Raw genomic sequence first — 18860 nt, forward strand, 5'->3', positions numbered from 1 at the left:
TCAAATGGCCCTCTTCAACTACGGACATCAATAATATAGAAAGGTCCCTGGCAGGGTATACTGCTTTGTATACCGCCGACTCGTACTGAAGGTGTTCCTGAACTCATTTCTATTTTAATTCACAAATCCTTCACTCATCTTTGCACTTGCGCTTGCCTTGGTAAGTTACAGCATCCACATCTGATCCTCGAATCTATATAAATCTTTCCAAATTTTTCACTTATTTATCTCTTTTATTCTTAAAAACTAATGTGGACTGGACGCAAGTCACGATTTTGAGTTACAAACTGAACTTACAATGTGTTACTACCATATCTGTAATCAGATGAACCAAATGAGAGCCGTGTCAAGACCATTGACGTAACGAAAACATTTTGCTAGGGTAGCCATGGCTAATTACTTCTGACAATTGAAGAGATCTTACCGTAGTCCACGATATTCTAGGAGGGTCTCCCTCCATATAGTTACGCCTATGGTCAGAACGTGTGACTATTTGTTCCTGAAGCTGATTATCCCTGATGTGAGGGCAATGATACGATAAAAGAACGAGAAGCCAATCTTTACAGTGGGTCGGAGAATCTTTGATCTACAAACAAAAGCACGAATGAGTAATCCCTATATTAAAGTAATGTTGATTGTATTCCTTAACTGGAAGAGGAATGTTGGTCATCCACTTCGAGTTTCGGCTACACATCTCCCGTGAATGCAGCATTTCATGTTAACCTAATGCAATATTTGCAAAAAATATAAATTGCGACACAAGAGGACAAAGAGGCGCCAGAACATGTCCTAGATATTTCATCATGATATTGCTCGTGTTCACTTTTCACTCTTTATCCGGGAGTTTTAGACGCCTCACAAGCGGCCTCTTTCATCATTTAGTGTCAGACGACTTCTTCCTATTCGCAAAGTTGAAAACAATCCACAAATTTCGCAGATTTCACATCATAGAAGAGATGCTAGAATTCTAAGTGCTACAGAATCTTCAAGCTATTGCAAAACTGCAATTTCAACAGGCATTTCGGAAATAGAAGAAACGTTGGGAGCGGTATCCACAGTAGAAGAAATTGCTTTGGAGTTTACAGGTGCAAACTGATTATGAACTTCTGCAATTTACTTCCTTTATTAAAAGTTCTGTTTATTTGTGAACGACGCTTGAAATATTCCTTTAACTTTTGTCCAATGGATAAAATGTCCATAAATATTAAGTAGATACATACATTCTATATAAGATAATTTGTAGTAAAATTAGAACTATTTAAATATCAGTCGTATAGATGTTTTCGGGGATTAACGCACATCCCTTGCAAAATCCTTAATAAAACCTTTTTTGAAGAAATAACCAAGGAAAAGACAACAAAAACGCGTTTGGAAACTGTAGACTTTATATTTGTAAATTTCAAACACACACACACTGAAAGGGGTTCAGAAATCTTGAAATAAACACGAAAGTTTATAATTAAATATTCGTCCAGGAATAATTCATTTGTATTGCTAGTAAATGAAAGTAATAAGTCGCGTTTTTATTTCTAATTTAGTGTTTCTTGATTATGCATCGCAACTAAGGGAAATGAAATAATGGCATGGGGAAGAAAGTAAGATGAAGTGAGAGGGAGACCCCAAGTAAACCTTCGCAAATGCGTACCATTTCTGTCCAACACAAAACCCACTTGGCGCGAGCTGTGATCGAATGAGGGACTCTATTCGCCAGATGTAAGCCCCCAACCACTGAACTACCACAACCCTTTATCCTCAATTTTGAAGCTATATATAACAAACCTTTTTGCACCTTTCACGTTAAAATATCATTAACAATATGTTTTAGAACTAATATTCACTAAACGTTTCTAGATTATAAGTGCTAGAAAGAATAACATTCTTTTTTTTAAATAGAAAACTATGTTATTGAAAAGGAGAAAAGTTTTGCTTTTGATAAAAGTAATTTTCAATGAATTTTTACGTTAAGTATTGACTTACTTCCAGTTCTGAAAGTTCCATCTTCAGAAGTGACTCCAGTCATCACAGGAATTTGACTGTAATTTCCACTATGAAGGATGTTGAAGGGTTCGTCTGGTAGGAAGACCTCTTGACCGTCAGCCACGTTCTTTTCAGGAGTCACCACATAGATCAGCAGAGGATCCACATCCCATGTCTGAACAAACAATTACCAAGTCATTCTTAACACTTTTTAAAACGAATATTTTAAAGGAAATTTTATACTCTTAATGAGGAGGCCGCTGTTTCTACGCTAATTACCTTAGATTCATAGTTTATATACCATTGTCTTAATACCGTACCAAGTCTCTTCAGGTTTTCGAATGGTACAACACGTATACTTCATATATAAATTTGTGGAAATCCAGGAAGATTCAGGAAATGTCTCTGGAATATTCTAAAGCCTTGGTAATAATCGATGTCTTTACTTCCTTATCTCACTAACATAACCTCTACTTTTCTCCATTGTTCTTTTCACATTTCCCTGAATGCTTTTTTATATTTATTATACCTTGGGATGTGCAATCAAACAAGAACTACAACATAGAATCTCAGTTTCTCGCTAAAGTAACATCATAATGAGGCCGGAAGTATAAATCTGTTTTCTTCCTCTGAAAAGGAAAGTATGTTATTAGATTGGCAACACTGTATCAAACAATACTCTCTTCCTGCAAACGAATGAAAATAAAATGTGTAATGAATATTTGAATAAAATATTATCTTATTATCAAATGTTAATTTTCGGCGCCACACTGTAAATGAATACGTATGTTATTTACATTATACAATAACAATATTTGAATAACTAATCAGTGCGAAGAGCAAGAGTGGACGTATCACCTATAGATACAAGTTTAAGACATGAAAATATAAAAACAGAGCAGTTGATTACTTGGAAACGACTTATAAAATACGAAGATGATTCAAGAGATGTCTGACGGGCTCCTGTTGCAATTTCTCACCAGACCGCAGCAGGTTACGTCAGATGCTCTTAAGATCAGTTGAAAAATGGCTACCCGCACGGAAAGGTGAAGAGATTTTGCGTCTAAGCAGCAGAAGTTTATGGCCAGCTTGAATTCTATGGTCTTATATCATATCAGTGAAGCAGGTGTGCTTTTGATGCTTTGAGTTCGATAACGACGGGATAGATGAGCTACAAACTGGTTGGCCAAGCATGGAAACACATTGGGCCTTATGCAGAGTCGTTTTGACTCGTGATTAATGACATACTAAAGAGTTCGACTAACATATGTTTCCTGCAGTAGTCAGGCGTTTAGTATGACTCTAATCATACATCAAAACGACTCTGCATAAGGTGGATTGTCTCTATTAGGAATGGTCATCCGACCATTTAAGAATCACATAGGTAGTAGACGATTAACAACCAATATGGAAATTCACCAAGGCGTCATGACAAGCTCTATGAAAATTAATACAGATTTTTTAAAATACTGGCATTGATGGCTAAGTCTATCGTTGTAACAAATTGTAAAACAAGCGTGGTGAGTCACTATGTTGAAATGTAACGTGTTCCGGTGTTCTTCTACTTTATAGAAGAATATCTGCCTGTAGAAAAAAGTGTTTGCATGAGAGATCTTGTCTTTCTTTTTGAATCACCCTCGGAATTGCCACCTTCACATACCGTTAAATATCTGTAGGAATCCGTGATTTCTTCAGCACTTTTGGTCCTGAGACAGTCAACGAGAGCAAAAGTATTGTGAGTGGGACATCCAACTAATTCTCCCTGCCTTTTAGCAATGCCACTGGCGTTCCTGGCGATGGCCCAAGGAGCGAGGGAGTTCCCGCTGTGAAGAATGGCACGATGAAACAGACCTAAAATGAACGAAATAGGAAGATTTCTCTGAAGTTTAAGATCATAAATAAAAGTTTTTGATTTCTGTTATGGCAATTGTCAAGCACATAATTTGGGTATCATATGACACGTTCAGTGCACAAGGCAAACCACTTTTAGCCATTTTGGACTTATTTTAACTTTAAGATTGCCACCTGGAAATCCTTTCAGATCATAAAAGATTCGTGTCTGGGTATTGTTAATGACTGTTATGATATAAGAAACAGTGTCAACGTTCCCATGCACTTCAGTATACCGTTCCTTTCTCATAATTTTGCTCTTGGACTTGATCCCCTTGTGCTCTGAACACCCTATATGTTTCCGGTGATTTTAAAGAAATGTGCTCCTTATGGTTATTTTGCATTAACTTATAAACATTATAAGGAAAAAAAGAATCTTCACCTTTGTTTAAATTTACGAAACAAAACAAAACAAACCAAAATCCAACTAACTAAAACTTTACAAAATAAATAATTAATTCAAAATTAGAGGAAACTAGATCTATTGCATGAAAATAAATGAGATTTTCTATAGAATCTGCCAATCTTTTCTTTACTTACCAATGATGTAGTATTTAGAGTCGAAAACTTAATTATTAAAACCTTGCACTTTAGTTGTCACCGGAAATGACGAAAAGATTTGACTCATTAAATTAAATGGAATATCGTTACCTTTAGAGATTGGTGACATCATATGGAAGTGAACGCTGGAAGCTCCAGAGCTTTGTCCAAAGAGAGTGATTCGGTTGGGGTCTCCTCCGAATACTTCGATATTGTCTTTCACCCAACGAAGAGCGGCCAATTGATCTTTTATTCCATAGTTTCCAGGAGACGCAGGATCTTCTGTGCTTAGAAAGCCTGGAAAAATAAATGGAATAAATCCAAAAACTCCAAATGAGTATATTCGAAAGGAATATCTAATAGGTAAAAGACACACTTAAAAACTTTGACAATACAGTACACCGTGGATGCGGATGGACTATTTTCTCATTGATTTAGAATATGATAGGACACATACAAAGTATCTTTATCAAAACTCGTCTCCTGATGCTTAAGAATTCTTGTTATATTAACGCCTCTACATTTTTACTAGGAATTTTTGCACAAGAGAATTTATTACGTGATCCTCTCGAAATTGTAGAACCTGAACAACCGGAGGCGAGCGAGTACACAGGAGGAGCAAGGGAGGACGTTGTTGCAAATTATTTGGATTTTAAAATAGTTTTGTGAAGTGAATGCATGTGTATAGTCTGTAGGGTATTGCTCTTATGAAGAATTAATGGGAACGCCATTTACATTACTTATAATATGTCTACCTTCTTAGTTTATTTATATTATGAATGTCGCATGCATACATAAGTTCTTTACACATTACTCTTTCTTACCTCAAATTGTCAATTATAGCACATAGTTTTTGATATTCTATGTTAAATGGATTGTAAGTTAAAGCAACCTGATTTTCACTCAGTGCATCTTTGATAATGGTTAAGGAGTATGCACTTCGGCAAGTAAGCTCAGACACTCCAGTGTGAAATCTTAGTTCAGTTACCTAATAGAAACTGTCAAACTATCCAAAGGTGTTACTCCGGTTTTACAATATCCCATATCAGTGTGAACAAGTAGCAGTGTCAATGTGCACCACGTAAAAGAGTTTGATTTGGGTTCTCCTTGACAAGCAAAATTTTACTAATCTTGTGCTTAAAAATAGCATTCAATCTTAAATTAAATGAAGCATACTTTAATGTGGGTTAATAGTTGAATATATAAAATATTTAAATGTTTGGATGTGTCAAGTAGAACTTGAACTTTATCCTTAACCCATAAACCTTTAGTTTCATTTTATCATTGTGTCCCATGGACACATTAGTATTTTTTTCATCCTGACCATCTATACTACCCCGCTAATCTCAACAGCACTGCGGGCTAGCCTACCAAAGAAGGATGATATTCATAATTACTTCCACAGGAACCGTTTTCTGATTACTCATATTTTGCAATCAACTGAACGAACAAACTCGATTCGTAGCTTTTGCTCTTGTACACTCTGGTCAAAATTATTGGTCCATCAACTAAGTCTTGAGATTCTGTGTCTCCCGGACGAACACAGGGACAGACACAAGTAAATATTCAACAAAAAGGTTTAGTAAACCACACTTCTTAAAAATGGCTCTGTTGATTGGCAAATAGTTGGGCAATGGAAGAGCCGAGGAACTTCTGCAAATGATGACTTTCGAAAAATTTGCCAATGCTACGATAACCAACCAACATTAGGCCAAAAAATAACCAGTGTCGGCCTCTTATACGAATAATATAGACCTTACAAGTTGGGCACAGTTATTATTATTATTATTATTATTATTATTATTATTATTATTATTATTATTATTATTATTATTAAGCTATTAAAATTACTTGACTTCCAATGATACTACTTATTGAGTCATGTAACAAAATGCAGTAACATCACTCAAGCCACTAGGTGCTAGCACTCGTAGTTTGATATCATCCACAATATCAACATTTTCTTTATTCTTTAAATTTAGTTTGTTCTAAATCATAGTAGGACGCACCCGCATTAACCCGTGATAGTAAGAATTGAGAGCATGAAATTAAATCTTTAAATCCCACGGTTATGCCGGCTAGGCTAAATGAGATGGTGATCATGAGAAATGAATGAAATGGTGGAATGAAGAAAGTGGATGGAAATGGGACAACACTAAAATAACCCTCGCATACCGTGTTTGTCCACCCTAAAGTTCAAGTGGCGCGAGTAGGGATCGAACCAGGGACACCATGCACCAGAGGTGAACGCTCTACCACTGAGCCATCGCGGCCCCAACTGAGAGCATGAGTTAGGCTCGCTACGTCGTACATCTTCTCCGTCAATCTTACATTTTTGTAGCACGTTTTATAAGGAATGGAAAAAAGTAATGGCAACATTCATATAATTCGTACCTGGCTTTATGCACAGCGGAACACCTGTTACATTCCTTCAATGTGATCATCTCGCATCTCTATCACCTTCTGCCACGCATGTGGAAGGCGTAGTGCACCGTCAGAGCGTAACCTTTGTCGATGTACCCGCAAGAATCGCCATATGGCGCAATGACGGCTTCTCTTGTGTTTATAGTACTACTCACGAAATGGTTCCTTCATTTTGGCGAAAAGGTCGTCACGAAGTACACTCATGTCCAAATGATTGTCGCATATCTGTCTTCTTGTAAGAATATAATTTGATAATGATTTTGCAGGGTAGTTTTAATACTGATACTATATGTATAATCGGTTAATGTGTATTTGTGGTAAATTTCACAAGAAAAGAATTATAAATACGGAAATTAGAATGAGTAAAACAAAATGTTGCTAAATGGACAAGAAAGTTTCATTTTTTTTAGTTCTTATTTACTGCTCTTTTGACATCAAATTTTTCACTGCCGATTATACATATACTAACATTATAAGAAATACCGGAAGAATTCGTTATCAAATTATATTCCTAGAAAAACGTATATTTAGACATGCGACAATAATTTTAGACATGAGTGTACCTAAGAAGATTGTTGTGCATTGCGTCTACTTGCAACTTCAATCTTGATCAACACACGTTCTTCGTCTTTCCGATGATGTTTCAATTTTCGTTTTCTACTTTACAGCAGTGTGCGAATTAAAAAAAATTCCCAGGGGGGGGATGAATTTCACCCATATGCACACCATCATTCCACCCATATATATATATATATATATATATATATATATATATATATATATATATATATATATATATATATATATATATATATATATATACACTAACAAGTACAAAACAGTTGAGATGTGAGATGTTTCATAAATTTTCACTCAAGCAATATTTAGGTTAGCTACGCAAAGTAAGAATTGTTCCCTCTTTCTATCTTCATGTCCATTTAAAAATACTCCAGAGGGGGGAAAAGTTATTCCTGCCATAGTAGGATTGTAGCACATTGTCAGGAGGTGCCAGTATGTCTGGAGATGTTTTTTTATTCTTGGGACAGGTATACAGGTATATACGGGCTTCTGATACTTTTTATACGGTTAGAGGGACTTTTTTACCTGTTTGTGACCCGATAATGACGTAATTTTACCCATAATTCACCTGATTTTTCATTAAATAAACACCATTCATTTTTTATTTTCCCTATTTATTTTTATTAGGCATTAGAAACCCCTATTTATTTTTATTAGCCCACAGAAAGCCCTATTCATTTTTTACCAGTCCATAAAAAACTCCTATTCGTTTTTTATCAGTCCACAGAAACACCTATTTATTTTTTATTAGACCACAGAAAGCCCTGTTCATTTTTTATCAGTCCTGTTTATTTTTATCAGTCCTCAGAAGGCCCTGTTTATTTTTACCAGCCGTGTTTATTTTTTATCAGTCAACAGAAAGTCCTGTTTATTTTTAACACTGGTTTATGTTTATACGCATTTGAAAGCTTTATTTATTTTTTTATTAAGCAATAGGAAGTTTTATTCATTTTTTAACAGTGCTCAGAAGCACTGATTGTTTTTTATTTAATTTATCACGTATGTGTGACCTTTGCGCTGGCGCCATTACCGTCGCGAGTTTCCCACCCGCCCACTTTGTATATTTGCCGCCCGGCAGCCACGGACGCTAATGGTATTTTCCTTTATAGATAACGACACACTATGTATGTTTATTTAATACTTTAACTTAAGTAAGAAGACAAAGTTCTCTTACCTTTGATAACACCTCCGCTGCTGCCTATTTCCTAGTTGCGGTTGGTGGTTCATTGATGTTGACAATTTTCTTTATGACGTAGAAGAACTTGTTGCGCGAACCGAAAGCAAACAAATATTGCGATACCGCCATTGTATTTTCGGTTTTAGGTATATTCATAACCTCGGTTGACTATTTGATTCAGGCTATTTTTGAATTTAATAAAATAATAATTAATTGGGTGAATATATAAATTTGATATTGTAATTTTATGAAAAACATAATTATTGTGCACTTATGTATTGAAGAATATTTTTAAAAAAGTACGAGAAACTATATATTATAGGAATATGGATATTGTTATGGCGCTTACACGTACACTATCCGAAACTAACTATGTTTACAAGCTACCGTGTCGGGTTAAAATCTGTAATACTCTCTGACGTCACTCATCCTAACAATAGTGGAAACATTTCAATGCTCTTTGCGGAAACATAGTAAAACACCGTATCCACTATTAAATGATGTCTTCCCCCGCCAAGTGAACTTTGTGGTGGACATCATCATGTCCGTGGGTTTTCCTGGGTACTCCCATTTCCTCGCATACTCTCATTCCACCATTTCATTCATTACTCATCATCACTGTCTCCCTTAACCCAAAGGTCATAATATGGGACGTGAAACTGAAAGATTTCATTTTAAATAATGTCTTACCTATATAGACAGACTCCTCCAAAGCTGATGCTTTTGCTGATTTCCTTCAAGACATCTTCACACCACAAGTTCCACATATTCATATAGACATCCAGCCAACACAATCAATCCATCTTCACCTTCATTACAGCCTCATATCCTTCATACTCTTCCGCAAAATAAACCTCTAATAATAAAACAAATTGATTGGTATCATTTTCATTCAAATATCATAATACAGCTGAAACATTTGTCACTATACTGAAAAGATAGGCTCAACAAACGTAACATAAACATATCTTGCAAAAAAATAAAGGAATCATTATAATGAAAACAATAATATGCAATTGTTAAAGTCAATATAGTCTCAAAACTGTCACCTAAGATGAACAAGCGCTTATAGTTACTGATAACTAAATTATTCTTTGTATGTGTTGAAATTATGAACAAATCCTGCAATGTGTTGATCCCTGATTAATACGTTTATTAAAACATTTATAAATGGACATAACATTCATCTATTCACAAACATTGTTTTGGTAGGATTTCAAACCTTCAAAGCACTTAATACTGAAAATGTCATAATCTATAATACAATTAAATTATCATGTAATTCATCAGTAGTAAAAATAGTGTATAGTTTGTGTCTATAAACAATCTGAAATAAAAAATACTTGATGTCACTATTAAACAAAAATACATAGTCTTCATAAGTAAAAATTGCTATTTTCTTATCCATCATATTCTCCTGATATATCTCCACATCATAAAGTCAGGTCTCATCGTTTTAGTTTTTTACCAATTACTTGTAAATATTCCTTATGATTCTTTAAACTTCGTGTATTTGAAAAATTTCTGTTCAATAAGAATACAGTGTTCTTCAGTACAAGAATTAGTCTATATTCATAGAAAGTTATCCTTAATATTATGCTTACTGATATACAAATATAAAACTCACAGTGTGTTTGTTCAACTTTCATAATCAACTCGTAAATCAAACCAGTATTTATTCAATATATAGGCTATAAATATATAATTTCAATTTACCTGTGTTTATACAATTATATTTATCTTATCAAATTTCTTTAACAAAGAAAATGTCTACAATAACAAGTTAATATAAGCAGCAAAATAAATTAAATATAAAGTTGTGTAAAAGAAAATATAATTCCTATCCATTAGTATTTATTAATTGAATGAATAAATATTCAAAATAATTAGTCTTTTAGTATAACAGCAAAACGTCCTAGTCTGTCATTCAAATCTAATAATTTAAATACGATGTAGTACATGGTAATGACGTATACTGAGTCGTATTTAACGTCAATATACGTTGTTACTGTACAGGCATTTAACGTCAATATACCTTGTTACTGTACAGGCAGTTTAAAAATATTTATGGTTTAATAAATGAATATTTGAAGTAAAACAATTCAATCTGACATTCATGCAATTAATAATTCAAATAAGTCAACAGATGTCGCTAGTTGTGCTACCTCCTATCTAACATGACTAATGTTGGTATTATACTAATCAATCCTTAAATGTAAACCTATTATATCTTATAATGAAAAGGAAACAAATCAAACTGGCATTCACACATTCTAATAATTCAAATAAGTTAATAAATGTCGCTAGTTGTATTGCCTTCTATCTAACATATATAAATTTCAGTATTGTAATAATCAAAATATCCAACTTTAATGTAAAACAAATACATCTTATGACAAAAGAGCAAATCACGCTAACATTCACGTATTTAATACTTCAAATAAAATAATAGCTGTCGCTAGTTGCGCTGCCTCATATCTAAAATAAGTGACTAATGCCAAAACAAAAGTGTCTCCATAAATGTAAACCAAATATATCTTATTATAAAAGCAAAACATACCCATCTGTCAATTATATTTAAATGGCTTTAAACAAAACAATAGTTGTCACTATTTGTGGGGGCCTGGCTATCTATTAATTAAATGTCAATAGTACACTCTTCAGTTAGCATTACATGTAATTGCAATGCATTTATGTTATAAAGTACTATGTGGCAATCTGTCAATTATATGTTTAGTACTTCAAGAGAATAATACTTGTCACTAGCTGTGGTGATTTGTATATAAATAAAGAAATAAATAACAATATTCCAGGAATCAATTAATTCTTATTATTAAAACAATACATATCAATATATCTCTCAAAATCATAATAATTCATAATCAAAGCATTTCTTAGTAAAAAGTATAATTCCAAGGATATAATAAGTCTCTACCGTACATTTTCACTGATATCAACTCAAAAACATTCTCCAGTGGATCTTAATATTGGTCATACTTAAGACTGTTACTTTAGTTGATTCCAGTTAAACAAATCTAAATGACATTAATAAACATACCATTAAAAAGTCGTTATCATCAATATTTATAAATAATGTACTTCTATCTGCTAATTGCAATACTAATAAATTAAAGTTATATAAATAGAGTATCTCCAATCCAGTATAATAGCTGTGACTATTGTACAAATCAATTGTCCTTGCTCTTAGAACATAGTAACCATCTACTTCTTAAAAGACTAGTAATTTCAAACCTACAAAGTATAGTCTGAACTTGTGTTCCTAGGAAACAGTAGTTAGTATATTTTATCAATAGTTCTACTTAATTTTGTGTCATATTTCAATATAAAATAAATTCTAATCCTACTGTAATATCTACAAATAGTCGTAAAAACCAATTTATCCTAAAATGTATGCAATATGTGAACAATAAAGTAGTAAATCAGTGGACACATAATTAAAGTTCTAACCAGTATAATAAGTAAATATTATTCATCGCTAAATTCAAGCATAGTTCTTTTTGTCTTCAATCTTATTTCAAATATAGTTACCAATTCTGATAAATAATTTCTAATATGGCCTAATGTGATATAACAAACTAATTTGTAGTTGTTTCTGGTAATGTTACATAAATATAATACATTAAACAGGTTTCAAGTTTAAATATTGTAATTATAATTGTAACAAATTTAAATCAACATCCATAAATAAACCAAATAACATCAAACAAAGTTCTATCTTGCAATCTGAAATTCCAAAAATCTTAATGCACACAAGTTTCCGTAAATTCTTTTCTAGAAACCATTAAGCCTTATATCTAATATCCAAACAATAAAGTATCAATCATTTTTCACCATCATACAGTAATAGCGTGTAGTTAATCTGTATCTCTATACAAAACTAATCTCCTAAAGGACCTGGTTCAGCAAAATACAAAGTGTAATCAGCCAAATCTTCATATGCTTGTTCTGTAGGGTACCACAATGCAATTCATGTCAAATTCTAATGTTATCGTGCATTGTAAATTTAAATATATCTACACTATACTAAATATCAATGTGCCATATATGCATCACATGTCAATTTGTGAATCTCTGATTCCCAACTTCAATTAAACCTATGTCAAATACTCTGTCAATAACAATATATTCTAGTCTTAGATATAATCAAATTCACATATACTCCATAAAAATATTTTTACGGTAAACAACCAAGACACTTAACATAAAATTTCAAGACAAAAAACAATTTTTACCTATAATAATTCCGTTAGTAATTTAAATATATATAAATTAAGTCAAATAAAGCACATACGTTAAAATAATGTTGTACAACATAAAAATAAATAATCAGCTAGCACATCCAAGTGTTAACCAAAAGGCTTGTGAATCAAGCCCAGTTGTGAGTACAAGATTAAATATTCGTAGTATATTTACTTCAAAGTATAATAATACACTCCTCGGCAAGCTTAAGCTAAAAAACTCCCTATAAAAGGCATCAACTATAATCTTCGCCTAAATCAATAGTCTCGGTACTGTATCCATTGTAAGTCTTAAGTCCACATAATATATAAATAGTTCTGCAACACTATCTATCACATAAATTAAATAACTTTTACCCTACAATTATCAACAATTTCCCATTAAAATCGCTTCCAACAATGGAATACCCTCTATTCTTACTTATAGTGAACACACTTCGTAGTTAGTATCGTCAATACTCTTGGTTCAATTCTGGACCATGTGTGTTTGTAATAGACAAATATCGTACATATGGAATTTTCTCGGGGTTCTCCCGTTTCCTCCTACATTCTCATTCCACCGTTTCATTTATCTTAAAAGGGAAAGTCACCACAAAGTGTTCTGATACAAGTTAGCTTAACACGCATAATCGTAGGACGATAAACTTATAATTATTTAGTGTACAATTGTAACCTCTGGAGCGTAAAATTTTTAGTTCAATTGCTCATAAGACTATCAAAAATAAAATATTTCTGTAATCATGTCTTCATTCAGTAAACAAATATTCATTTCACCTACAAAAACAACAACCATCATGCAATAAACGTATATACCATTCAAACGCTGTAACAAACTTTCTAAGTAAACTCAACTATAAAGTTTCCCGTTATAAAGAAAAAATTCTAATTTCAAAGCATAATTCAAATAAATTCAATATAAATCAAACCGTTAATGTTAATTTCATGCAAGTAAAACAGCTTAAAACCATTGTAGGTTCTAGTAAAATTAGTGTCATACGTAATAAATATAGTTTAATTAGTAAAATTCACGCTTGACTTGCCAATCCCTAATCTCACCATTATTTTGAATACAAGCTGTATTAATTAGTAATAAAATTATTAAATTCGTGTCTTATATCTTAAATGTCTATGCATTCATATTGTAAATAAAAAATGCAGCACCGTAAATAAAAAATAAGTATCTAATAAAACAATAAAATGGGTATCCTTAAAATCCACCCTCCAAATATCTAAAATACAATTTCAGTTTCAACCTATATATGGAATGACTATTCTTATGCATATATAATATGAAATTTAAACAGCGCAAAATTATGTTTGCAAACAAGACTTCTACGCATTTTTCAAATTAATTGTTCGTTGCTACCGATTACATAACTATTAAAATACACACACTAAACATTAAAATCTGAATATCACAATCCTAAAGTAAACTAAAATCATATGGTCTCCGCAATTAGTAACAAAATAATAATTCCATATCAAATAATTGTAACGTGCAATTTCACAATTAAATAATAGAAGCATGCAATAAAAACAATCGCATCTACATGTTATGTACTGTTATTTCTATATCCAATTTCATATACTAAAAACGCAATCATGTGCTTATAATAATTTCCTGCAACATACAAAACTAACTCTCTTCCAGTCATATATATCGTGACATAACAAAGTAGTAATTCAAAGAGCCCAAGTTCCAATTCTGTTTACTTACAATAATCATTATTTTCATAATTCTAATTCTAATAATAATAATAATAATAATAATAATAATAATAATAATAATAATAATAATAATAATAATAATAATAATAAACTCCAATTCAAGCTGTATTAACAATAACAAAAAAGTTGTCTATAAAGAACATGGTTCTAACTTGCAAGGTGCAACAAATATATTACAATCAAATGCTGTACCTGCAATCAGTGTCAAATAAGCCATGTTTCCGGAAAAAGGCAACATAAAAGTACCAACATACAACGTTAGCTTGTAAACATAGTTTCAGATAGTGTACGTGTAAGCGCCATAACAATATTCATATTCCTATAATATATAGTTTCTCGTACTTTTTTAAAAATATTCTTCAATACATAAGTGCACAATAATTATGTTTTTCATAAAATTACAATATCAAATTTATATATTCACCCAATTAATTATTATTTTATTAAATTCAAAAATAGCCTGAATCAAATAGTCAACCGAGGTTATAAATATACCTAAAACCGAAAATACAATGGCGGTATCGCAATATTTGTTTGCTTTCGGTTCGCGCAACAAGTTCTTCTACGTCATAAAGAAAATTGTCAACATCAATGAACCACCAACCGCAACTAGGAAATAGGCAGCAGCGGAGGTGTTATCAAAGGTAAGTGAACTTTGTCTTCTTACTTAAGTTAAAGTATTAAATAAACATACATAGTGTGTCGTTATCTATAAAGGAAAATACCATTAGCGTCCGTGGCTGCCGGGCGGCAAATATACAAAGTGGGCGGGTGGGAAACTCGCGACGGTAATGGCGCCAGCGCAAAGGTCACACATACGTGATAAATTAAATAAAAAACAATCAGTGCTTCTGAGCACTGTTAAAAAATGAATAAAACTTCCTATTGCTTAATAAAAAATAAATAAAGCTTTCAAATGCGTATAAACATAAACCAGTGTTAAAAATAAACAGGACTTTCTGTTGACTGATAAAAAATAAACACGGCTGGTAAAAAATAAACAGGGCCTTCTGAGGACTGATAAAAATAAACAGGACTGATAAAAAATGAACAGGGCTTTCTGTGGTCTAATAAAAAATAAATAGGTGTTTCTGTGGACTGATAAAAAACGAATAGGAGTTTTTATGGACTGGTAAAAAATGAATAGGGCTTTCTGTGGGCTAATAAAAATAAATAGGGGTTTCTAATGCCTAATAAAAATAAATAGGGAAAATAAAAAATGAATGGTGTTTATTTAATGAAAAATCAGGTGAATTATGGGTAAAATTACGTCATTATCGGGTCACAAACAGGTAAAAAAGTCCCTCTAACCGTATAAAAAGTATCAGAAGCCCGTATATACCTGTATACCTGTCCCAAGAATAAAAAAACATCTCCAGACATACTGGCACCTCCTGACAATGTGCTACAATCCTACTTCCCAGGGATAAAATTTTTCTTCTCCAGGGAGGGAAATCCCTGGCATCCCCCCGCCAATTCGCACCCTGCTTTACAGCACTGCAACAGAATAACATACAGTCGCTACCAATCTTCACACTTCATCGTCTCTCATTCTCTTATCAGCTACAGAATATTTGTACTGCTGAGACACAGCCCTCTGATATGAACCAGTGTTGAAACTACTCTTATCCAACACATGTATATTGAATATCAAATTCGTTTCCGTTTTTTTTTTCTTTCTCTGGAAAATCTGGCAACCCTAACACAAGTTGTCAATCATAAAATTAAATATAAATATTCGAGGACAACTTCTTGAATATAATTGGTAAGAAGCGTAAGATACTTTTCTTAAACTTCACTTCCATCATATCGAGTTTATTCAGAAACAATTGAATTTTTAGCACTTTTTTTTTGTAACGCAAGAAGCAGGTCCTTGTATGAACAATCTTAAGTTAATCAACAAACTGGAAGCTCTGTTGTTACAATTAAATGAGAACAAAGAAGTTATGAAATTTATAACTAATTAAACAGCTATACAAGAATTTCATTCAGTAATTTTCAACTCTAGTGAAAAACTTCATATAATTTTCCCTAATTCCTACCCATTAGGCCTCTCAGTTCTTAGAAATTCGTCTGCTGAAATGACAGTCCTTGTCCGAAGATCAAATTCTCTCATCACTCCCCACACACTCCGATCCCAGGCTGGACTAATCACCCTTATTGTCACATGAAGTGTTAGTATAATGTGCATAGTTTCGTGAATAACAAGCTTCCCAAAAATTTAGAACATTCTTAAGAAATATACCTAAGTTAGTGATAAAATCAGTGATTTTATTGTCTATAATAGAATACTATAATGCGTCTAGAGATCACATTCCAGTGGGACTAATTCTAGTAGTGCAAGTGTATTATTCCGCCACTTTTTCGGTACTAATAAAAATGACGTAGTGAATTTTGTGTCACTTGTGTTTGGAAGATACTGACCATATCACTCGTGCGTATAAACTATTAAACTGACAATACCTTTTGTTTATAGGAAACAAGAACTACAAGTAGTTAACTGTTGAAGTTATGATTATCAGAATCACGAAGTTGTAAAATCGAAAGTATACATTAAGTTGAATAAGTATATATAGCAATCAAATGAAATGATTGAAGATGTTATCGTAAGTTGGTGCTACTTCTGAAGCATGCAAAGTCGTCGAGATCGCTACTTTTCTCTTCTGGAATATCTTGGAAGCACAGTGGACTAGTACTTCAACAAGAATGGATACTCTTCCCCGATAATAACTAAACTTCCGTTGCGCGCGTGATATCGAATATTTTTCGCGTTGCGAAACCATCATCCCAGAATAACAAGTAGGGCCTAATCTATATATTAAAATGCTAGGTCTCCAAAGAGAAGTACATGTTTGTGTCCAATCCTTTCGAAAATGAGATCTTGAAAACCATAAACGCTAGAAACATGCCGTTTTCGCCGGCCGATTCCAAATTTTGTGTAGATCGTCCAGTTTTAATTGAATATTTAAAGAACGTGGCCATCATTTCATTATCACATTTTTAGAAGTACACTGGAAGTATTCTAATTTTAAAAAAGAAAGCGTCATATCCTACAAGTTATACATTCCAACATCACACATTTGTATACGGAGTTATATATATATATCTATATATATATATATATATATATATATATATATATATATATATATATATATGTGTGTGTGTGTGTGTGTGTGTGTGTGTGTGTGTTCGGCATTTCTTTAATGGCCAAATGATAATGAAAAACAAAAAGTAACAATTTCTCCAGTCTAAGATGAATCTTTATTCTTTAGTGTTTCGCCCAATGAGCACCATATATCACTGACATTATAATTAATTGTGTGTGTAATGTATTTCCTTATTACAAACTGCATGCAAGAAGAAAGAAAACACTGATTATACATGAATTAAAAACTCCAACCGGAAGTAAACAAATCTTGGCCGAATAAATCTTGCAAAAGTTGCGAGATATTGAAAAAATCTCCCCTTTATGATACCCTTTCCCGATTTTTATCAAGACGTCTTTCACTAGTGTCTGTAAAGGGACATGTAGAGATGTTGTGAAGAATAACAAGGAAATTCATGCTCGTATGTGAATGATGCACTGTGTAGAGAGAGAAGGTCCAGCTAGTTATTTTTTTTAATTATTTTACTTATATGAAATAAGTAATTTGTGAATTGTTGTTCTTGATTCTTTTCTTCTTTTTAACAATAAGTAAAAGCGAAATTAGAAAATAAATTCAATGTAATTTAAACTTTTTTTTTAATTTTCAAGATATAGTATCAGTATTGCTCATGTAATTTGTGTCTAGTGAAAGTATATTTTAAAGTGATTTTGATTTTTAGTTTCTAAGATGTTCTTTTGCACATTTTATTTTGTTGCAATGTCAAGATTATTTTGATTGTTCAACTAAACATCAATGCATCATATATTTTGTTTTTGTAGGTGTTATCAAAGGATATTATTTCTCCGAGAGCCCAAAGTTATTCTGAGACCACTCAAATAATCAAACCCAGCACTCACCAATATCGTTCGTTCTTTCTTTTGTCGCTGAGTGTGTATTAATAATTTCATACATCGACTAAGTGCCCGAACCTTGGCTAACAGTTCGATTTACATGCAGTATCTGTGTTCGAATACTGGAGCGAATCGTGGTAATATAATTTCTGTTTTAAAATTGCGCCTTTCTTAGTAGGGACAGTTTGGTTCGAATCTCAAACTGTTAAAAAAATAGCGGTATCGAACAGAAATAACTTAGAATCGAAACCCGAAAGATTGTAAAAATGGCGCCCGAATAGGGACA

At 32.6% G+C, this 18860-nt stretch overlaps 1 protein-coding gene across 1 annotated transcript in view; it reads right to left on the minus strand.

Annotated features, from left to right (window-relative positions):
• Positions 1-18860, minus strand: part of LOC145667978 (carboxylic ester hydrolase-like) — a 55725-nt gene that overhangs the window by 18163 nt on the left and 18702 nt on the right. Inside the window, exons 4-6 of the mRNA XM_081735404.1 lie at positions 4519-4704; positions 3638-3828; positions 1978-2152 (exon numbers count right to left, since the gene is read on the minus strand). Coding sequence (XP_081591530.1) covers positions 1978-2152; positions 3638-3828; positions 4519-4704 — 552 coding nt within the window. The remainder of the gene's footprint in view (positions 1-1977; positions 2153-3637; positions 3829-4518; positions 4705-18860) is intronic.

This window comes from Thermobia domestica, chromosome 13, assembly GCF_964235325.1.
Source record: "Thermobia domestica chromosome 13, izTheDome1.hap1.1, whole genome shotgun sequence".
In the NCBI taxonomy this organism is placed as follows: domain Eukaryota; kingdom Metazoa; phylum Arthropoda; class Insecta; order Zygentoma; family Lepismatidae; genus Thermobia; species Thermobia domestica.